Source organism: Lampetra fluviatilis, chromosome 5 (assembly GCF_964198595.1).
Source record: "Lampetra fluviatilis chromosome 5, kcLamFluv1.1, whole genome shotgun sequence".
Classification (NCBI taxonomy): domain Eukaryota; kingdom Metazoa; phylum Chordata; class Hyperoartia; order Petromyzontiformes; family Petromyzontidae; genus Lampetra; species Lampetra fluviatilis.
The window spans coordinates 7,899,070-7,923,879 of NC_136279.1; the positions used below are offsets into that span (position 1 = coordinate 7,899,070).

The window sequence follows — 24,810 nt, forward strand, 5'->3', positions numbered from 1 at the left end:
TGTTAATTGTCTTAAAAATCGTAATCTATACTCGCCTCCGTGTTTGTGGAGCGCAGCGTTGTGCGATGCAGTCACATAAACGATGCTATATAATAACGAAAATCCATTGTTAATGGTGTGATCAAGGTCGTATCTGCAGCTGCTCCAGCCCTGATTTACTCCAACTCAGAGCATGAACGAAAAATACATCCAAGCAAAACAGAGACCACTGTCAAATTATAGCGGTTGGCTCTCTGAGTGACATGCGTGACCAGTGATGCGGATGTACAGAACGTTTAATGCATAGACATTAAAATACATATATAACTCTGTTTACTATAGCCCCTTTGTCAATCTACTGCTGGATGAAGGCCTCCCCATGCAATGTTGGTCATGGGTGTTGTTTGACCATACTTCACCACGCTCATTGGCACAGTGTTTTAGTGCCGCTTGTGCCATGAATGTGGCGGACTGAGTTAAGCTATCCGAGTCATGCCCAACAGCAGTAGTGAGCGATATCTTAACCCTTTCCAGTTCCGATGATGTAGGCGAACGATGAATCGGAAGTAACAGGCCATGCGGAAGGGCGTGTGGCACAGTTTGACACCAGCTATCATAAGACTGCAGTCGTGTCATGACAGTTCTCTGCGGTGAGGACAAATTCTTTAAAAACATCGGTGCTATGCCTCTCTAAACAAAATTAACGTTAACCGTTTGTGCGTTCCAAGATTCAGCAGTGAACGGGACCCACCCTGCAACTTGCAGACGTCTTGGAACGGGAAAGAGTTAACTGGTCCTGACCGCTACGACACCAACCCTCACATCAACCAGCACGGTGAAGTACTCCTCCAACTGACGGCGTGGCATGAAGAGGCCGTCGAGCGGCAGTGACGTGCTGTGCTGCACGACCTCTGAGCCAATGATAAATGAAAACAAATGTTACTGTGTATTTGGAAGGAATGATGTGCAGAGGGCATGAAAAAAAATAACCTTGGCAGGAGCCAGCCCTAACAAGGGCTGACTGCTTGGCTAGCTTCAACTCGGGTTTAGTCAAACTCCATTCTTCCCACTCCTCCCCCACCTCCGAACTTCTGCCTCCACAACCCCCCCTTGACCCCAACTCCTCATTCCCATCTCCCAAGTGCACCAATGTTCCCCATTGAAATGCGTATTATGTCGTTAAACGCCGCATTGCCTGAAAAATACAAATAGAAGCGTGAAGCGGCGTGCGGAGTAACGGATGGGATTTTGTAAACTATCCGAGCTCAAGTTATGCGCATCAATACTTAAAACTCTCAAACATTCATCTTAACTCACTTCGTTCTAAACTTAGCCCTGAACGTAAAGGTGCTTTAAAAGCCTGTGACCAAACTCACCCTGAATGTGTCCAATCGTGTTATCCAAGCCTGGTTAATCCCGCCAAAGCGACAGACTTAAATAAAAGATTTCTTTTCATAAAAAATACGCGAGGGTGTTGAGATCTGAAATCTCGATATTTCAGAAGGGAGACCCTCTGGTGAAAAAATAATACAGAGAGGTTCCAGAGCACACGGATGATTATTCAAAGTGCAAAAATGTAAAAAAATGACACAGGGACAATATAAGTTGCGTACACAGAATTAACGAAGAGCGTCCGGGTCAAAAATAAAATAACGCAATGTTAAATCAAAATATTCACAAATCGAAATTAATGTATTCTTGTGGATGTGACCTGCATTCATCGATTGTTGTTATTTCCTCGCACCTCCGATTAGCAATGTTGGCGATGTACGGTGTGAAAGAAGTTCAACACGTACAGGTTTACAAGCCTTGATGATCACATGCAGCCTGCTCCAACACCTCAGTGCCTTAGTCACCACTTTAGTGCAAGGGACTGTAAAATATATATTACTGTGAACGATAATCTTGACCTATGCAGGAAGCGCTAACTGTCCAGAACGAAAATACAGGGTGGCTCTAAAGAGAGGGCAACTCAGCCCTGGTCGATTGTAAAAATGGGTCACATTTTGTCACAGGTCCGACCGGGACTTGTGTTGCAACTGTTACGTGCAGAACTCGCAACGCTCCACCCAATTTGTTGTGAGCGTTTAAAACGACCCAGGATGGATTTTAAACATAAGATATACTAACCCAAATGTCATATAATCTGGTTTATACCTACGCTAAAGTGAAGAAAATGCACATGTTAAAAAAAACTGAAAACCTAATGGTTTGCTCCCTCAACAGCCCCCCCCTTCTCCCCCTCCCCCCATCCCACAAATCGATGAACTTTCACGATTCAGCCACACTATTCCAATCTTAGAATCAATTCTCTTTTTACTTTGCATGGTGAATGTAGTGGCCACTCGTGGCTACGGGGGTTCACGTGTAGCCATCATACATGACAGGCTACATATTCAAAAATAATTGTTACTTTTTCTCCGTACAGCGCCGGTGGTTTTTTTTCTCCCAGAGAGGCTGCCCTCACAGCCCACCACCCCATGGTACAACCAAAGCCGTCCCTAGGGGTACACGGTGAATCGGGGTGACCTTCCCCGGCCCTCGATTTGGGGGGCGACCGCCCGGGCCCTCGATTTGGGGGGCTTCTGAGCTTCGACGTAAAGGTGTCAGATGTAAAACTTCCGGTTTAGTTTGAAGTCGAAGGGGGGGGGCACACAGTGGGGTTTCCCCCGGGCCCGCAACCCCCGATGGATGGTTCTGGGTATATAACTGCCGTGATTACCATCCATCAGCAGCGTTCACGTGTGCGGTGGCCTATTTGCATACGAATAGAAATGGATTAGTGATCACGGGAGGGTGGAGCCACGAGGTGGGTTGCGAGGACTGTACACCAACGACGTGATTTAAAAATAACGTCGATTCTCACACGCGATTCTCACTCACTGATTGTGAGCTTAATAACCGACATTACACCGACCAATCGATGAATCATTACCCTCATGTTATAAAACGGACCCTATTGCAATTTTAAATCAGAGTCGCCTTGGCACATCATCCCTATGGGGCCAATAACACAACTACCACCTCGTTAGGGTGAGGGGGGAAATCAACAGTGGTTGTCCTATAGGAGACTGGCCCCTGCCATAGGAATGTGGAATTTCGACCAATGGCTCGGTGCGCCTCTGATAAAGAGGAATACCGCCCCGCGCCCGTTCCAGCAGCATGACGGTCAGAGACTCTATCTGAGACTGACAACGTTAGAGGAACCGGGCGGTTTTACGTGCTCCGTGACTCAAGCGGTATTTCACTAGAGGTTGTTTCAACAGGATGGAAGCAGTAACATTGTTAACTTTTACGGGCAAAACTGCAAGCGGCGGTGAAGTTAAAATAAGTCTGCAAAAGAGGGATGCCCCCACCCCCCATCAAGAATTCCAACAAAATCATTCAGACGCTGTCTTTCCGCTGTCTTTCCGACAGACCTGTTCTTCACCTGAGGACGGCTGCTTGCGTTGTGGCCGAAACATCGTGAGAATTGTATTTTATTATGTTTTATTTTTATTATTTTATTATTTCCCTTCTACGTGACTTTACCGAAAGAACCAAGAAGATTAATCCCTGCAGTCACGAAAGCTTTAAATCAAAATCATTCAATACATTGATCAATAACGTTGTGGCCTTCGAATGAAATATACCGTATATAATGGGTGACGTTTTGCGCAATGGTCCTTATTCATTATTCATAGCACAAAGATGAAGAGTGTGGCTTATTCGTTAAAGAGGTTGGCTAATTTTCAGGTTGGCACACGTTATCACGTTTCAAAAACTCACGGCTCTACACATCATAATCTAAGTCGGCACTGTGGTGAGCTACTGCACATTGGCATGCCAGATTTCATCAGAGAACATTCGCCAAATAAAAATAACTTTAAGAATAAGTAGTGAACAATGTAAAAACTGGCGTTCAGTGCCTACGTTTGATATCGCCACGGCTGCAATGTTAGGAACACACTGTTAAAAAACAACCCAGATCAGACTCGGCATGCTTGTTTTAGATTTCAGAAAGTTACACAATGCCACTGACAAAGCATTCACACTGCAGGCTGTCAGGCAGCGACACACACACATCGCAATCAGGTGGGGCCAAGCATACTGATGTTAAGTTCAAGGAAGAAGAAGGAATTAAGATACCGCGGCTACGTGGAAACCACCAAAACTGAAGCGTAAGCGATAAGTGAAGCACCCCACACCCCCGCCCCTCCAATCCCAGTTCCCCTTCAAACCCCGGCGTGTTGCCCGGCAGACAGACACCGAACAGATAATCCATTGACACGAGCCAGTGCACCATAAGCGATGAGTGTCGGGAGGGTAGCGGCTCAAACAAAACGAACAAAACACATTACACGTTTTAATCGTGACCAAAAAAAGCATGTCGCAAGCCCCACCAGAAGCGGCAACAGTTGGTACGGACGGTACTTACTTTCTGCGCGTCATCCATCGGAAGCCAATGACACAACCAACCCTTGCGTCGTTGAAAAACGTGTCCCGCGCAGACGATGCGGAGGAAGATTCTAGCTGGGCTTTCTCCCTAGCACTGTTTGCGCCCGCATGTGCCTTTAGCCTGGGTGAGCGAAGAGACACAAGAGTTTACGATGCAACACACCTAGGACGGCCGACGTACACGAGCGAGCAAGCGAGTGACGCGATTGCCACGCAGCCAATTCTCACTTGAATTTTTTTTTTCTTAAAAGGCAGGACAACGGTTAAGTGTGCACTACGGACCCGACACCTCCAGAATGAGGACAAACAGGTTGGGAGCACACGCACGCACACACCCAGGCTGCTTCCTCAAGGCCCCCCCCCGCAGCCAATGGCATTAGGCAAGGCCCATGTCGTCGGTTACGCATCACACATTCCTGCCCACGAGGCAGCCACCTTTGTTTGAGCATCTTGCACAACCGCCGTGTCAACGCATAACGCTGACAATTTTGCAATTTAAACATGACGTCCGGCCCATAGGAGGCTTTCAAGTAATGTGTGCCAACCTTGGGAAACCATCACCACACCCAAGGCAGCAAGATATGGGAGCTACTGAGAGATGGGAGTGCTGGCATTGGCGAGGTCAGGGCAGAGAAGGGGGGAGAAGAGGGGTGGGCAGGTGAAGGTTTGAAAGAACTTATAAGTGTAGTTGCGGTGCAACAGGTAGCACAGGCTCAGGCGAGATAGGCTTAAAGGAAGACCGAACCGCCCATGCGATGCTATCCACAGCGTCACTCGGTACAAGAACGTCGCAACTGGAAAGAAAGTTGCACACTTGGGCTGAAGAGCTTATGCCACCATTTGTCATTACTGTTAGCGATGCGAGTGCCAGTGTGTAGCGCCGGGCAAACGCCCTTCCGACTCTCCAACTCCACACCAACAACAGCGGATCGATTGCTCCCGCTACCGTTTCATCAACGACTACAACTTCGTTCATTTATTTTTACGCTCAACAATATGAAGGACGTTTCTTGCGCTAAACTTTTGTCGGCACATGCGGCGAAAACATTTAAAAGTGGCTTCCTCCGAGGATATTCACCCTTAAATGTCACGTTCAACCAAATGGCGACAGAGTGCCGTGAGGGTTGCCGACTCTCAGTGGTTTATGGGGATGCCCAGGTGCACGTTGCTATCGGTACGAATGCAACAGACACACGTTTGGTCATCATCGAGGTGTGGTCGAGTGCGTTGACTTTGGTGTAATTGCCCGACTCACCCCTTTGCAAACACTTGTTTGTTTGCATTATGTTGTTGCAGAAGGGCAATATATGTGAATGTGTAGAGTAACAACAGAGAAAGACTCAAATTGGGCAAACAAGTGTTTCTTGCCCATGTGAACCAGCCCACCTGTGCAGGAACAGAAACTGGTGCGGTCAGTAGCGTTGTCCAGCGGGAATCAATCACAATTTAAACCATTGCATTATTACGATTATCGCAATTATGTAAAGGGAACGTAATTGACGTACCACAACAGCCGCCACGATCTTGACTGTGACAAGATTAATGCGGCGCCGTGCATTCATTAAACCCTGTGCAAGTAGGCTCGCCTTTCACAAAGATCTGCACCGCAAACGTTATTATCATAAGAGTGTGCAAGCCATATTTGTACAGCAACACGATTGACAAAACAATCTGACACTGGATTGTTAAGACATTATAACAAGGTCACAAGACAGAACGTTCACCCTGTATATCCTCAACAGGCTGCTTGGGCAAGTGCTGTTAACGAGCACCTATGAAGGCCGGCATGGCACGCAAGGGGGTTGTTGACCAGCAGCCTTCCCGGCCGCCTTTATCTCCCCAGTTCCCAATTTATTTATTTTACAGCACACCAGGCACTCATGTTTAAGGCCGAGTCGACCTAGGGGATGCCGGTTCAAATATTCGCCACTGGCGTTGGTCGTGAGCGGGAATCGAACTCGGGTTGCCGGGGTTCGCACAACCACTAGACGACCGCTCCCCACCAGGTGAGACCAGAGACGAGCAAAGACCCCACCCCTCTCTTCCTGTCTGATGAGTTCCTCCTCATCTACACAAAGGGTTAGACGTGGTTATCGTCGCCCTCAGGTTGTGGCCAAAATGCCCCTCCCCATGAGGCCCAAGGCAGCTGAAGGCAAAGCTGCCGATACTGTCATGATGATTCCTAACAAGCACGAAACCGGGAAAGTTGTCTCATCATTATGGGAACCTCATTTGCCAGTAAAAATATGATAATTGGTTCTTTACCCTTCTATCTGGCAACAAAACTGACACCTTTTTACAAGGAGTCATGTTTGCATAGACCGCAATACCTGCAGTCATAATACAAACAAAAGAACATAACTCTGATAATGTGCACTGTCCTTAAAGTTGATTGATCCACACCCGAGACAGCTTTCCTTAGAGCCTAGTCTCATATGGGTTGGACCAGATGACGCCAAAAGGCGCACAACTCAAAGACAATGCACCATCAGAGTATGAGAGCTTGGGGCAAGCATCTACACTATGGGAACCTCACTTGCCAGTAAAAATATGATAATTGGTTCTTTACCCTTCTATCTGGCAACAAAACTGACACCTTTTTACAAGGAGTCATGTTTGCATAGACCGCAATACCTGCAGTCATAATACAAACAAAAGAACATAACTCTGATAATGTGCACTGTCCTTAAAGTTGATTGATCCACACCCGAGACAGCTTTCCTTAGAGCCTAGTCTCATATGGGTTGGACCAGATGACGCCAAAAGGCGCACAACTCAAAGACAATGCACCATCAGAGTATGAGAGCTTGGGGCAAGCATCTACACTATGGGAACCTCATTTGCCAGTAAAAATATGATAATTGGTTCTTTACCCTTCTATCTGGCAACAAAACTGACACCTTTTTACAAGGAGTCATGTTTGCATAGACCGCAATACCTGCAGTCATAATACAAACAAAAGAACATAACTCTGATAATGTGCACTGTCCTTAAAGTTGATTGATCCACACCCGAGACAGCTTTCCTTAGAGCCTAGTCTCATATGGGTTGGACCAGATGACGCCAAAAGGCGCACAACTCAAAGAAAATGCACCATCAGAGTATGAGAGCTTGGGGCAAGCATCTACACTATGGGAACCTCATTTGCCAGTAAAAATATGATAATTGGTTCTTTACCCTTCTATCTGGCAACAAAACTGACACCTTTTTACAAGGAGTCATGTTTGCATAGACCGCAATACCTGCAGTCATAATACAAACAAAAGAACATAACTCTGATAATGTGCACTGTCCTTAAAGTTGATTGATCCACACCCGAGACAGCTTTCCTTAGAGCCTAGTCTCATATGGGTTGGACCAGATGACGCCAAAAGGCGCACAACTCAAAGAAAATGCACCATCAGAGTATGAGAGCTTGGGGCAAGCATCTACACTATGGGAACCTCATTTGCCAGTAAAAATATGATAATTGGTTCTTTACCCTTCTATCTGGCAACAAAACTGACACCTTTTTACAAGGAGTCATGTTTGCATAGACCGCAATACCTGCAGTCATAATACAAACAAAAGAACATAACTCTGATAATGTGCACTGTCCTTAAAGTTGATTGATCCACACCCGAGACAGCTTTCCTTAGAGCCTAGTCTCATATGGGTTGGACCAGATGACGCCAAAAGGCGCACAACTCAAAGAAAATGCACCATCAGAGTATGAGAGCTTGGGGCAAGCATCTACACTATGGGAACCTCATTTGCCAGTAAAAATATGATAATTGGTTCTTTACCCTTCTATCTGGCAACAAAACTGACACCTTTTTACAAGGAGTCATGTTTGCATAGACCGCAATACCTGCAGTCATAATACAAACAAAAGAACATAACTCTGATAATGTGCACTGTCCTTAAAGTTGATTGATCCACACCCGAGACAGCTTTCCTTAGAGCCTAGTCTCATATGGGTTGGACCAGATGACGCCAAAAGGCGCACAACTCAAAGAAAATGCACCATCAGAGTATGAGAGCTTGGGGCAAGCATCTACACTATGGGAACCTCATTTGCCAGTAAAAATATGATAATTGGTTCTTTACCCTTCTATCTGGCAACAAAACTGACACCTTTTTACAAGGAGTCATGTGTGCATTGTCTCATCATTTTGCGGTCTCAGATGACATGGCGGCGATTTTGACTCCTGTTGAATCTTGGTTGGTCAAAATCAAGGCTTGTGTGCATTACACATGAAGTATGGTGAAGTCATGTGACACGCAAGGCCTGATGAGACGACCGATACAAATGGTCACATTCCCACCATTCTGCCGTATATAAATCACTCTTTATTATTACTAATTACTATTTTTAAAATTCCATCCTGCGAGAAAGCTATAGGTTTTGATATCATGACTGCAGGGATTAATATTCTTGGTTCTTTCGGTAAAAGTCACGTAGAACCAAGAATATAAAGCTATAGGTGTCCGAAGAGTTTCTCGTAAGTTACAGACAGTGTAAGAATCCGTTAACAAGGATGACCTGCTTTCAGCTATAAACGTCAGGTGGTCTAAGGTACTACATACACCATTGTAGGGCCAAGAATGGTGACGACTCACTTCTATAATTCAGTCAGAGAGAGAGGAAGCCACTTCATGGTGCCAGTCCACGGAGTCGGTATATATTGATACTTAGCACCCATACGTCCAGCCATTCCAAGCCCGCTAGGGTATGTGTTTGTTATTCCACACCACCAACACCGGCAATAAATCGACCGGCCATCAAACAAACTGTTACGTAACCATGACGGCCGATTACACAGGTAGCCACATTCACTTTGTTTAACAGATAAACAAATATACCCACAGGTTAAATCGCTTGAAATTAAATATCATTTTTATCCACAGACACGCCCGGATATTCCGGATCAATGATTCAGGTGGCGTTTGTTTACGCAAGGCAAGATGGGAGCTGGGTTAAAATTAAATGTGTCCCATCCCCAGGGTTGCAGACTTTGTAAAGGAAAACAAAACACAACAGAAAACCCAGTGTTGGTTTTACTATTCTTATCGTCTGTTGTAATAAAAAGGCACTGTTGGATGAAGGTCACCCAAAGATATCGGCATCTTTGGGTGGCTTCAACGGCTGTTCACTAACCTACGTGTTGCTCTTTCTGCATCTGAAATAACAGCAATGTTGTGTTTTTTTTAGTTTGAATCATTCTCAGAGAGGCGGCAGCCATGCAGGAACACCGAGGAGCAAAACTGAATCGCAGCAGAGAAAAATAATAATGCTCAATATAATTTCATGAAATGCTGGTGAAGTGTATTTAAAAACACTGGGGGGCCATTTGTTTCCCCAACTAGGCTGTTTAAATGCTACCCTAACTAATCCAGTAAATGTCTAAATTTTAAACTGTGTTGTCAAATAGTATTTGAGTAAAACAGGACCGACCGGGCATGGAGAACACGGTGCCCCCTGGGGCACCCGCGTGGCGTGGGGCGTGCCACAGACGCTCTGGGAGAAATCTGAAAAATGTGCTGAAGTTTGTCAGCCTAACAAACATCACATTTCTGATCTGGCTACGTCACACTCTCTCTCTCTGGTGAGAGCTCCGGAGCAGGTTCTCATTGGCATTCTGCCCGAGACCATAAATAAATCCACACGGCAAGCGTGTGCCCTCCTCAAGACGGTTCACGCCAAACGCTGCAAGTGCTTTGCTTAAAGTTGAGAAGCCTCATCACCGTTGGAATCTACGACAAAATCACCCGATAAACACACCCGCTGGCATCACATCTCAGAAGCTAAATAGGGTCGAGCCTGGTTCGTACTTAGATGGGAGACTGATTGGGAATACTTGGGTTTTCGAGGAGGAAAGGAGATAGCACTAGAGTACTGGCTTCTTGCATCCATCTGCATGGAGTTATCGAGTCTCACTCCGAATGTCAAATGTAATGGGTTCCATTGACCCCTTTATTCATGAGAGACGTATCCTGAAAACGAATCGTGTCGGTGAAATGCAATAATCAATTTGAATCATGAGGGCGGTAAATCCTCACAAGCTAACCTGATTCTTAAGGTGTATTTTTATACTTTATGCAACTTCAATCTACAAAGCCACGACTGTGTTTGGGATCGCCTGTGAATTGGCAATCGAGGGTGATGGTGTTGCACAACCAGCGTTTAGTTGTTTATCTTTTCAGTGTTAATATACACAACTTATTACTAATGTGACATTTCAGGGAATGGCCCTCCTGCCATTAACTGAAACGACACTTAATATGTTTTATTTAGTGTTGAAGCAGTGTTATTAACGAGCGTGTTTAGTTGTCGAAATTTCTTTGCTTGCGCCCCCCACTGCCAACACAGCATCACAAATATAACATTTCGCTTTTAGTTTTGTTTAAATCGCGTTATTACTGAGGGGCACCCAGTGGTGGTGTACACCTCTCCCCGCTGTTTGCACATCACCCTCTCTGGATTTTCTAATTTCTTTTCGACGAGCCCCCCCACCTCCCCCAGAAGAAAGATTACACCCGCCCCCTGTCGTTGTGCTGCCACGGTTGTAACGAGTGGCCAACAGCTGGCTGGAAGGATCCTCTTTGCCAGGTTCAAGCCGATTCTGCGTCGGAGCACTAAACCCCGCGTGAACGCGAGTGCACCCTGGCAGCGCTGGCGGTTGCATGCAACGCGCAGTTGAAACGTCCACCCGTCTGAATGTGAAGTGACGGTCATCACACTCGTGTTACGACACAGTGACGTGGCATGGATCCTGGTGAAACAAATGAAACAGCTCCAGTTTCTTCCCTTTGGTCACGATGACATTTCCATCCTGATCATCATATCTATCAAGTGCTGCCTTATCACCAAAATATATGGAAGGCAAGGTGTAGAGCGTTCTACACTACTGGAACAGCAGAGGAGGAGTGACCTCTTTCATTCCAACCGTTTCAGATTTTTATAAGCGAGGGCAGGGCTAGATTGATCTATTTTAGGAGTTAGGGTTAGGCGCGTGGTGTGGCAGCTGCATGAAATTAATGTCATTCTTGTCAATTACTGGCTCAATGATTTGACTGTTTTCATAATGAACAGGGAGAGCCATGGCATATTGGTTAATGCACTGTGCTTCGAATCCGGTGACCAGAATATGAATGCCAGCCACTGCTAAAATCAGTGGCAAGTGATATATGAAACGTGAAACAGTCCTGGGTATGTGGTCAAACTCCCATGAATGACACGGTACTGGGAGGCCTTCATCCAAACAAGGATTTACATAGGGCTGTATATTGCTGTTATTATCATTATCACAATATTCCAAACGAAAAAAATATTATTTAGAGATGTTTCGGAGATCAGCCCCGGCGATTAGTGTCGGTTTGTCAGTCCAATATGCTTCATTTTTACACGCGTAACCGCCACCTCTTCTGCAAAAGAGCAAACTTGCCTAAACACACATGAAGAGGCGCGAGTGCCTTGTAAGACTAAGCAGCTAAGCTGCATAGGGGGGCACCTATATCAGTCACAGGTAAGACAATTGTATTCTTGTACTTGTACTGCCCATAGTTAATCCAATGCTGGATTAGGGGCTCTGCACACTATGCTGGTCGTGGAGCTTGCTTGACGATAAGTCGCCAACTGGCCCGATTGTGAGTTGGCGAAGGTACGGGTCATAGAATTGGTGGCACAAGTACAGTAATTAGTGTAGTATAGCAATGTATTTTTCTGCACCGTCCTCTGCTGTCCACCAGATAGCCCCGCAGCCTATACTACCTGTTGTGTATGACGGTTGCTCATCCATATTATTATTACTATTCTGAACAAAGTCGAGTACGATTTTTTCTAAAAATGTCTTCCTCATCCAACAAACAATGGGTGGAACTTATCTCGATTGGCTGCTGCTCTGAACCAGTGATGGAAATTCCACATTGTCATGGTGGGTGCCAGTCTCCCCCCACAGAACACCCGCCACTCCCGACTTTCCGCACAGTTATGTTCTGTTTACGGACCCAATAAAATTATTGGCCGAGCCGACCTATGACTGGAATTTTAACTCCAAACTTCCTGTTTGGAAGCACTAACATATGCCCAACCAGATTGATAACACTGGACACTTTAAACTATTTAAAACATTATTTCAAAACCCCGCATTTCACAAATGCAAGCCATATGGTTATTTAAAAAAGTAACTTTGAACCACCACAAAGGGCAACTCACAAGGGCCCTTTAGCCAGCGATTTTGTTAAATGTAGCACTGAAGCAGAGGAAGTGCCGAGTGGCTGAACAGTCGGGCAAGCAGTCGACAATCAGAAGGTCACACGTTCAAATCCTGGTTGGGGGTTTGACTCAGCCAATCATTCCTCTGGAACTGATAAAGTACGTACCACTTTATTGGCAAGTCAACAGTGATTAATCCTGTGGATAGATTCAACCCCTGGAAAAGGAATGTGGAACTTCCAGCACTGGCTCAGGGATCTAATTAGGGGGGATGCGCACTTTCTCCATGCTCATTTTAAGAGGAAAACACACTGGCTTTTATATAAAAAGTAGACTCTCGATTATCCGCGCTAATAACGGGGAGGATGGCCGCGAAAAATAAAAAAATCGCGGATAATTCAAAAATATCAATTTTCCGTGGATCTATATGCCAAAAACCACTAATATAGGTAGAAATAATGTTCAAATTAAGAAATTTGAGTTTTTTAATGAAAAAAACTAAATTAGTAGTAATGTATTGATCTTGTTTTATGACAAGTCCACACAAAAACTAACTTAAGCAGGTTTGAAAAATCTTGATTTAAAGTTAAAACACGCTTCCGTTTCTCTGCCATCGCACAGTTTCATAAATTAAAACTCACAAAGTAAATGATCAGATAAGTCATTCAATATGAACCACAACCGATGAATTTGATCGCTACTCTTTCGATTTAGAAGGAATACGACCGATCGATGCGTGTGCTCCTTGATAACACTCTGCCCACTAAGTGGACAGCAGAGCCATGCCAATAAACATCAAACTCCACCCACTGTTGTAAAGATATGCAACTATTGTACTGTAGAGGCGATCATGTGGTTATTCCGATTGACCGAAACAGACATTTGTTCGGTTTAAAACACGTGATTAGTAATAAACAGTTCCAAGAATAGCAAAGTATAACTGTTTTTAGATTGTAATTAATGTGGGCTAAAGGGAAAACTCACGAGTTATTATTTATGGAAAAATCTCAGTCCGCAAATTGGATAAACCGCACACAGGTAATCGAGAATCGACTGCATACATACGATGACCAAAATTTCACAATTCAGGGCCTGTAAATCGTGACATCACCCTTAGAATGCTTCCATAAACTTGACTCAAATCGGGGTTTTACGAGAGAACCTTGGCCCAGCACTACGTGTAGATTTATGGGCAATCAAACGAGGTGACTCAGGTAACTAGAAGGTTAAAGCCCACCGCTGGATTTTTCTGCACAACAAAACAACAGGCTTACGCAAGATCACAACTGCCCGATAGGAGAACCAGCTGATCCAGGGTCAACGGCCTCTAAATATTGCTTCATATTACGGAACAAACGTCCGCCGCTCACTGGTTCCCACTATAAAACAGATACAAAGAGCCAATTATAGTGAAAAAGACTGTTGGGGCAAGTGCTATTGTGATTAACTAATAAGGCCAGCACAGCACAAGTATTGTGGCAAAAACCACGCATGACCACCTTTGTCTTCGCATTGCTGATGCTCAAAAGCCACCGAAACACGTGTGTAGAGGAGTAGTGGGATGACGTGATGTCACGGGGGCTGTAAGGGGGTACCATCTTCAGGAACATGGGCGGGTCCGAGCTAAGGGGAGGAGCCGCCAAGGGGTACTTAAGGGGGACCCCCGTGAGGTGGTCGCCGTGGGGAGAGTGAGAGAGAGAGGAACGAAAGCCTGCGTGGAAGACATCCCAGCCACCACCGAAGAAGGGCGAGAGATGTAGAGGTCTCACCTCGTCGCCGGGCGGTGATGGGTGAGCCCCTCGCCAGGGGCAGACGAGGGGGTAGACATAAGGGAAGCCGTACCGAGGCGTAGATAGCCAAGGGATGTCCGCATAAAGGACAGAGTTCTGACGTGCGCCATGACGGGTGTAAGCGTCGAGTGTAGAGAGTGTAACAGTGTATAAGTGTGTGTAACAGATGTGACTAAACGGCGTAAGCCCTTACACGAGTTTCGTCTCCGTCTGGCTCTAGAAGTCTCCCGGGTGTCGAGAAGTACTACACAACACATGCAAGGCAAAGCCATTGACACAACAATCGAACCCGCCATTCACCACTGTGCGGCAGCCACGTCATCTGGTGTCACACGCTAGCTGCTCCGAGACCATGTGAAGCGACAAAGGTTTGTGGCGGGTAGGTCGTGGGGCACAGCCATATGTTACGAGTTTACTCAGGTGACTGGCAGGTGCAACAACCACCTGCACTCACAAATATCCCCTGTATAGCCTAAACTGAATATTGCGTAGTGTCATTATGAGCACCTATTAAAGTGTATGACGGGAAACTCTAACCAACACAATGCCCGGACACCTTTGTCTCTCTAGTTCTGATGCCCCTACAGTGCACCAAGTAATAATTTAAGGCCGAGTCGACCAAGGCAAGGCAAGGGAAAAGGCTCAAATGCCACTCATCTGGTTGCTGGGTTCATAGCACTGTACGCTAACCATGGCACCGCCACTCTCGACTCACACATGCACATCACACACACGCACATCCATACATCATCCAATTTGGTTAGAAGCCACAATTACAAATAATGCTTCCACATAGATCAGCACAATAAATAACTGTGAATCATCTGCCTGTTGACCAGTGACGTAAAGCCATTACCACACCACTTATCGTACGATGCTCCTTCTACGACCGGGTGGAGCTCTGGGTAGAGTGCGAGACTTATAATCAGAAATGCGAGGGTTCAACTCTCAGCTTGGGGGGTAAAACTAGGCTCATCATTTATATACAGTCGAAACAATTAGTAGCAATTTTTCATATGTCAACAGTGATCGTCGTTTAATTAGGATTTCCCATGCCATAGGAATAGGGAAATTCCACTTTTGGCTCAAAGCAACAACCCTTTGTTATAATGAGCAAGAAGACTAATCGACTTCACTCATTACACACTTACCATTGCGGCCGTCTGGAACGTTCTTCCTTCCAATTTTAGGAAGCCACTGGAGTTATGCGCTTTTAAATCTAGATTTAAACCTAATTTCTTAATAAAATATTTTTTTATTCAGGTTGTTGTCCTTCTCCCACACCTCCAATATAGCAGTTGGCTTCGTATGCTGTGGAAGAAGTCAAAACATACATACATGCATAAACGACGGTCTACTCTTAACATGTGTTTAACATTAACTGCATGATATAGAAGAGGGGTTTTAAAATTATATATTTCCTGTGGGCCATGTCATAACATTGTTGTAAGCTAGCGGTGCATGTGACGTCAGAAGGTCTGGAGTGCCCACTCATCTGCACCTCTTGTCCGCAGGTCCCTCATCTCACGTTTATCTAGTTTTCATCTCACATATCTGTACTTGCTTATAGCTCTCTCACCTTTATCTCCTCTTTATCGCTCTCTCTCATCTCACTATTCTCTATCTATTTGTCTCCGCAAGCCCCGTCTCTCAGCAGAGCACACCACGAGCCTTTGTGGAGGGACAGATGAAGGACCCTGCTTTCAACCATAAAACACACAGCTCTCTATTATTATTAAATGTGAAGTACAATTCTGTATTGTTTGGTGGCAAGAAAACAAACACAACCTATGCCTTGTGGTTCAGAAAACCGAGCCTGTGCTGTGTGAGGACGGGTTCTGAGTAGTCATGTAATGATTCACCACCAACCTTTACTCTCCACTCACGATTATATGAATTGCTGCTATTTGGGGTCACGATTAAAAAAATTGTATCTATTCGTTTTCACCTCGTGTTTGCACTTCGTCGTTCATGACATTAGTTTCATTCGTTTTCACTCCTTTCGTCTCAATTTGCAGTGCCTTTTACCCAGAAGGATACGATTTATCATTTGCTCATGATTTGCCGAAATCACAAGCGACGGATTCTGACACGCACAATAAATCAATGTATCGTAAGACCAATAACCCATTTTAAAAAATCGGCCAGTCGACATTTTGGTGACCGTCCAAGTTCGCATCCTGCAGACATATCCCCACGGCGCTATCCCATTGACGTTGACGTCGTCCGGCAAACGGCAGTTGACATCACGTCGGTGCCTCGCGTAGGGATGGCTGACACGGGAGTTGGGCAGGTGAAGTTGCAGGAAGCTGCATTCACCACTCATGGTGCCCAATCTCAGCTGTGCATTCAACATGTTGTGTGATGATCTCTAAGCTCCCCCCCCCCCACCTGGGGAAACCAAAACCTCGAGCAACATACTTCGGGGTGGGGGGGGGGTATTGTGCAGAAACAGAAATTGAATTCCCGAGAAAAGATCGAGCGAAGAACCTTTACAACTCAGCAACTCAGCATGCAGACAACATTAAAGCGTTACAAAATTCCAGATTAAAAAAAAACAAGCAAACTTATTCATAGCAATGATGTTGTAAAATTACAATGACACTTGAACTGTAGAGGATAATTCGAAGGTTCCTAATGTTTCTGGACCCGTGGACGATGAACCCACAAAAACATTCTGCAGATTTTCAGGCTTCGATAATGAGGTTTTTTTATTTATTCATTCCGAACCGTAGAATCTGCAACAAGTCAGCGGATTGCTTCCCCCAGCCTTACGCACCACCACAGTGTTATGTGAACCGCAGCCGTAATTCATTCACAGATGAATGCCTCAAAACTTTCTAACCTTTAAAGAAAACCCATTCTAATTTCACACGTTTGCTTCTTGTTTCTGTTTAACAGGAATTTCCTATGTGTTCTCACTGTATTATATTTCCCATGGTGCTATCGGCACCATGTAAATAAGAGAGATATATTTACATTTGGTGCTCTCAGTTCATTGGGGAAAATCCCCCAGATCACAATGTCGAAGAACGACTACTGAAGCGAACATCAATACACTCTTACCAACATGATGTTACACACTTGACATGCCCAGAAAACAATGCTCATTGCAAGGAGATCGAATGTTTTAAGTTCCCAGAAAGAGTGCATAACTGAGAAACCATGGTTTAAATCGCAGATTTTTTGTTCAACATCACACCACCAGTGATCTTAAAAAAAAACTAAATCTGTCAGTATACATTCACATCTCTGATGATTCATGTCACCCTCAGATTATATTTCCCACACCTTTCTGTGGATTAATTCCTCTGAGATTATTTCTACTTTCTGGACACCTATTTCATTTAAATGTTATAGTGTTCTCATGCAGCTTCCAGGATACAGTTCCTTCTTTGTGTTTTTTTTTCCCACAGATATTCGGTATCTTTTCTGACAACGTTGGTTAATAACTTGTTTTGGATAATGGATTTAATTCAACTGAATCAAATGCCTCTTCAAGATCGATGAACACCAGTGGTCAAAACAGCAACTTGTATTTTAGATGCAATCACAACGATGCTGCTCAAACGATATTTTGAGGGCCATATATTTAACCGATTGTAAGATTTCTCAAACACCAGCCAACATAGCCCGACTTATGAATGAGCTCAATACAAAACTGACACAGCCCTGGATGAGTTGACTTGGTCTTCATTAACATATTCCCACGACGAGTGTGCCACATAAGAAGTTTACTCGAATGGTTACAATTAGGTTCATGTTAAACAAAGTTATAATTTATTCACCAGGCACAAACCCATAGCGCTTGGATAAGTGACCATCGCAACAAGAGGCTGTAACAGCCTCCTGCATGGCTGGCAGTGGGCAGCGGGGTACAATGCAGGAAAATAAATCCAAAATTTTACTCTACGTCTGTACTCACATTTAGGCTCCCCGCCTTGACAAACGTGGTGAGGAAGGTCAAATAACTCCCACTTCGTCCGAGATTCATTCGAGAGTTGGGGAGTGGCGTTGGGAAGCATGCATATCAATCAACTGCTTCAAACATAATCAGTTCCTTGCAGTAATTTACTGATAGCGCTTATCTACTAAGCACAGGCAGAACACTTAATATTATGACCCCTACCGACAGAGAACCCCATAGTAAAGTGCGGGAATGTCACCTTAACTCGGACCAACAGCACTCACCGTCAGTAAGCAAGGCATGATTTACAGGCCGTGACAGACATTCCGGTTGCTTCGTCAGGATGTCGTAACCACATTAAAGCAACATCTTAAGGTCTAATTAAAAAGGGACATACCTTCAATTTTACACGTATCAGATATCTGCAAAGATTCGCCGTGACACTCTGTGCGGACCCATTTCTTCAACCAAGGTTATTTAGTGTTTGCTTGCAGAGCAGTGTGGATTCACGATACAGCATGAACACTGGTGGTAAATCAGTTTTATACTAGCAGGGCTTAATTTCAGTTGGGTCTGTCTGGGTGAGTGGCCAGGAATATATTCCCGCACGCAGCAAACACCACGCAGTAATAACTCTCTATGGCCGTGGCTACGAATCACGTGCCGAACCACAGTCCAGCAGCGATGCATACAAATATTTAGCGCAAAATTAAGCCCAGTATGCTCGTAACTGGAAGCAAGATGTCGACTTTAAAAGAAAAATTCTTGAGTGTCACAACCTTCCACTTGATCCCCTCTCACACCGGTCTTCTTTTTCTTGTGACCAGCTCCTACTTCTCCATTGAAGAGGTGGGGATTCGATGGCGAATCCACGAGTTCCTCAAGTTTTCACCACGAGCTCTCGGGGGCTGCAACGGTCTCCGTCCGTTTTTGCCAAGGCCATATCTCCAGCCTGGCAGGCATCGTGCTGGTGTTGCTCTCCCTCACCGGGGTCCGTGCCTCCACCAGGGCCTCATTTAAGTTGACGTGACACCCAGGACCTCATCAGGGTCCTCGTGTCTCAATGTTGCCCCCCCCCCCCCCACTCTGGGAATCTGAGTTGTATTCTACTGCCCTTCTGTGAATCAGATGTTTCTCCTCCTGAACCTGCTCCAGAAAGGTCTCGTTTTTATTTCTCTTCATGCAACTGGTTCTCAATTTTATGCCATATGCACATGCAGCAACTGATTTAAAAAATCCCATCAAGACACCACAATTAAGAATAACAATGGTTTATTTTCATAGAGCGTCGTTCGTGCGAATTGCACGTCAAAACGCCGTTGTAAAGCGTACAGGGTTTCGTATGGAGGCCCTGGAAACCACAGACAAGCAGGGAGGTGGCCAGAACCATTGCTAACAATTGCCCAAGCTCTGTGGGGTCCTATATTATGTTTGGCCAACTCCATTAATACGTGTTCATACACGTGGGAGGAAACTGAACCTGAACACTCAATCCCCCTACACAGGGAAATGTATCAACTTGCTGTACCACCATACTCCGACAAGCCAGGAGAAAGTGACGTCGGCCCCCAGCAGGTAGGAAATATAACAAGTGTGATCCACCAACCCTCGCCTCAAAAGTGCTGGATTAGAGACGCGCATAGCCACCAGCGCTTGGCAATTTCACCGCTCCGCCACAGGGCTCAGTAAACCAGCGACTTGTCTACACCAGTCTCGGAAAGGCAAAAACACAGAGGGGTTCTTGACAATGCCGGTCACGTGGTAGGACGCGACACGGAACCCAGTAGCTCATGCCGAGGGATGCCCTCAAGGCAGACGAAAATTGAAATATTTTATTACGGACGTGTGCGTGCTGGGCGCGGTGCATCATTAAGTCCTTCGGAACATGCCAGCAGTCAGGGAAGGAGACAGATGGCAGACATTCGGTGACACACACATGTGTAGCGGAGAGGAGCGATTGAATTAAACAAAATCAAATTAGAAGGGACTTTACCTTTACGAAAACCCGTGTAAATCAGGTACACGCGACATGACCACAACCCCAGTGGCGAGAGCGCGCAAGCCGTTGCACGTAACTCAAGCGAGTCCTGTCTTTGGGCGCTCCTCAGTATGCTTTCCTCCTACCCGATGCATGACTGCCCGGACACCCCCCCACCGCCCCGCCATGTACGTGTTACAGCCCTTTGCCAAGCCACTGGTGGATGAGAGCTCTTAATAAATACCGAGCATCTTGCTCATGTGCTCCAGTGACACGGACGTTCTGACGACAGCAGCACTGACCAGAGGAGGGCATTTCTAGACCTTGGGAGCCAGCTACCCCAGAAAATGTGCGCGTGTGTATGGGGTTCATGCAATTTCGTGCACCTCCTATAGCGCTGTCCGCAAGCTCATCACCTCCCATTCTGTGTGGGTCATGGGGGGAGTTAACTGACCATCGGTCACTACGCTGGGCAGTCTGTGCCTGCCGAAAGTAAGCAGCACAGACGTGGAAGCACAAAGGTGCAGATCAACCAGCATATTTTGCACCACTGTCATCCGCCGCTCGCAACGCAGCCCCCTTAAGCGAATGCATTTCTAGGTGGAGCTGTACTGCGGAAGAGTTTGCAGTAATCTTTAGATTGTTGCGCAACATTCCGCGTTGAACGCTTCAACCAGGTTGCTTGTGGTATGCAACACAGTTGCACATTATTGAGCCACTGGAGTCAACCAATGTCTTCGCCTTACACCCACCGTTACAGCAGGGGCTGGGGAGGGGACAATGCTTGACCCACCCTGCCCTCTTACCTGGACGGCTGGCCCAGAAGGATCAATTGAAGCCAGGGAAGGGTTCTAAGCAACGATGAGCACTTGCTCGAGTAAAATAATAATTTAAAAAAACAGGAAGTGATTGTGGTGTAATGGTTGACGAAGCAATTAAATATGCTTACACTGGATTTAGGGCAATGGAGTGGACAAAACTTGACAAGCAATAGCAAACTAATGAGAAGGCAAAGAATGAGAGAACTATAATTCGACTGTCAAATCGAATTGTGAAAGCCAGATTGATTGAAATAACTCAGGGAGTGAATGGCTACATGCCTCATGAACCCACGGTAGCATGAGCGAAAATATCGCAGGAAAAGTTGCACTCTTGAACTTAAGCTTAAGCCTGTGCATGACCGGACGTAGGTCTGTGTGCACGCACACACACACATGCACGAGACACCGCAAACAACGCATGCTAGGAACGCGACGCCATCGAGCAGAATGGCCTTCCACGCCCTGCAGGAGTCGAGTGCCGCGTGCCTCTCCATCCCCTTCCTCTCTAAACCGCGTGTCAGGCTTCCCTTGAGCGATGTGACTGGCAGACAGGGTTTTCTGGAAGGAAGACGTGCGATGTGCGCTTCGCGGATCCGGTTAAAAAGAGCGCAGTAGCAATAGCAGAAGCAGCAGCGTTTAAGCGGTATTAGCAGCAGCGTTGGCTCGCGCCTGTTTGCACTACTGCTCAAGCATTGCGGCCAACCAGACTGTTGGTGCAAAAGGGGTCAAATGTGTATTATGTGCGTAATACTAAACACACACGTTACAATCCGCGTTGTTTGTTTTTGTGATAAATGCTGAATATGTTCTAGGTTTCTCAAATGTGATGGCGTGTCACCACGTCATGACCGCAACAACCTCTTTCCAGTTTCATCTCGGTTGTGCATTGCAAAAGACAAGTTTTAAAATAAAAAAGACGCCCCCAAAACAACATCCTAATCATCCCCACCACCATCATCCGTTCGACAAGTTCTGCCTTTCAGCAATTTTGGTAAGAAAATACCTTTCCAAACTCACCTGATTTCAATATCATCCTCCAGAAAGGGTCTAGTAGCCATTTAATTATTAACTGTAATTGGTTGTGAAGTTGCGCACAACAATCTACAAAACGAATCGCTCAACGGGACGTCAAGGAACTCTGCAGACAGTGCCTTGATTGAACGGCGGCAATTTATGCTGTTTTATACACTGCTCACGACCCTTGATCTGGAACTCTTTATGGTAACAGGATGTGCAATAATTTCATGGTCACGTGAAGGCTTTGCGCAGCCTCAAGCCTTCACGCAGTGATGTGTCCACGGAAGTGCGGGGCAAGCAAAAGGATGAGGGACAACATTACCAGTGGTAGGGGGAGGAACATTTAGCCGACCAATGCTGCCTCTTCCTCTCTATCTCCTCCGGCTGCCACTCACAAAAAATAATAATTAGGCAATTAATTTAATTACCACTAATCCAGAAACTGCCTTATGGCAAAATAAATTAAGTTAATGGCACACGTGTGACAACACGGGCAGCAATGACAAAATGTCATCTCGGTGAAGGTGCTCCTGGTTTGAGGGAGGCCACTGCCAGTGGTTTAGTGTGGAAATTTACAGCAGCCAAATACTCAAAGCGCATGTTGATTCTAAATGTGGAAGGGAAAACTGGAGGACCCGAGAAAAATATACGCGACCACGGGGAGAACATGCAAATTTCAAATATACAGGCATCAGGGATGGGATCCTGTATACCAGGGGAGGTAGTTAACATCGCGCCACCGTTGCATGTACTTGTATGTACATATTTATCTGTTGTACGGAATTTAGCAAATGCAGGACCATGGACACCTTGGTCATCCACACGCTCTGTTAGTGTGCTCTCTGATTTGTTTCACATCTTTCACATTTAATTCGCTATGTATGTTGGCCACCACTCAAATAAGATCCAGGCTCAACCCTGACAAACTTTTCAGATTTGACGAGATGGAGTGTCTTCAAAGGTGATTTGTCCCATGGTTCATGCATGTACAACCGATTTTATTTTATTCTGCAGGTTATGTATGATGGGACAGCGTAATATCGTCAACAATCTGAGCAGAGCCGCTTACTGGAAACGCGTCTGGGAACAAAGCCATTGTTCGCAAGAAGATTGGAAACGTGATTGCTGCACTCTGGGAAAGAAGCCCAGCTTTGTCACCTGAGGGCCGGAGAAGCTGAGCAGCACGAAACTTACACTACTAATCCTTACGCCAGCACTCGCTCATGATCATGTACTGCAGCCCTCTTGGCTCAAAGCCACTACTGGAGCTTAAATTACACCCTCTGCATGATGCTAGGAATGGAAATGTTATATTTGGTAACACATCAGCAAAGCGCTCGCGTTTCGTTAGCCAGCGCATTTTGGTAAACAAACAACATGCTCACACACAGCTGATTGTTAAGCATAAAGTTGTGCAGAAGCATTGAGGGGGATCAAATAATGGGACTAATGTGTGCTAAACAAATCGTAGGAAAACACTCAATGTTACAGGGATTAAGAAATTACATGGAGGACGCCTGTGCCGCTAATCGTTTTAGCGGCCGAGCTGCACTATCTGCTGTACAGTTGAGTTCACATTATTACGAAAGCCATTGCAAAACTAGTACATGAGTTGTCAGAGTAATTTTAATGCAGGGCTGCTTGAATACAAGTAATCGTGCCTCCCAACATACAGTGACCACCATTTACGTCACCCAAAAATGAAACAAGCGCACGACGGAACATGCTCAAATTACAAACGTCATATCAACAAACAGTCCCGGAATTCAACGTTCCGGATTTTTTTTTACGTTCCACATTACCCCTCAAGCCACTGAAGGCCGCTCCATTCACTGCAATGTTAATCTCTTGACTCAAATTTTGCAACGTTGAATCGAGAGACCTCGCCAAATCGCCAGTTGGTGGTGGTGGGTGGGGAGGACCCAACAATGACCTTTACTGACAAGGGAGGGGAATGCGCCTAACAATACTACCACCATCGCAGAGATGGAGCAATAATAGAATTAGCTCATGTGGTGGTCACACATTGATTGTTACATCACAGCACCAGCTTGGGGAAACCTTCATCCAGCAGTGCATACATCGTTGATATTATTATCAGGCTTGTTAAACCAGGAAAGCCTCACCGAGTCTCTTGACTATTTTTCAGGAGGGTCCTGCAAAGTTTTTTTTCGTAGTGGGGGCGATCATTTATAAGTATACTTCATGCGTGTAATTTGCGGGTAAATGTTGCAAATTTGGCCAATTTGGAAACATGATGCCGGCGCACAATGGCCTACTCTTGCGAATGATATCACGGGATATTTAATATCCACTTTCAGTGAAGCGGACGAAGCCAAGTATTCATGTAGTTATTACACCCGCGGTAATATCCCGGGGCTTCCACTGGATCGAACCGTGAACCTCTGAAACAGGCAGCAAACGCATTACTACTTGGCCATGTCAATCTGATGATGATAAAGAAGATTTTTTATTTACGTGACTTGACCGAAAGACCCAAGAGTATGAATTCCTGCAGTCACAAAAGCTTTAAATCAAGATTTGATAAAGAAGATCCCAATGACACCACAGATCCATTCTTCAGGTGGTGACCATCAAGGCAAGTTTGGCAGAGTGGCCCCCAGTAGTTGCACTGCAACCACTGCTCCTGTACTACTAGTTGATATTTTTAGCTCTCAATTAGG

General features: G+C 45.6%; 1 protein-coding gene across 3 annotated transcripts in view; it reads right to left on the reverse strand.

The window, feature by feature from the left end:
- OSBPL1A (oxysterol binding protein like 1A) overlaps window positions 1-24,810 on the reverse strand; it is an 84,058-nt gene that overhangs the window by 50,326 nt on the left and 8,922 nt on the right. For 2 of the 3 annotated variants that reach the window (XM_078856633.1, XM_078856632.1), the window contains exon 2: window positions 4,397-4,537. The exons of the other annotated variant lie outside the window; for it this stretch is intronic. In XM_078856633.1, the coding sequence (XP_078712759.1) occupies window positions 4,397-4,414 (18 nt within the window). In that variant the 5' untranslated portion in view covers window positions 4,415-4,537. The remainder of the gene's footprint in view (window positions 1-4,396; window positions 4,538-24,810) is intronic. 3 annotated transcript variants of the gene reach the window in all.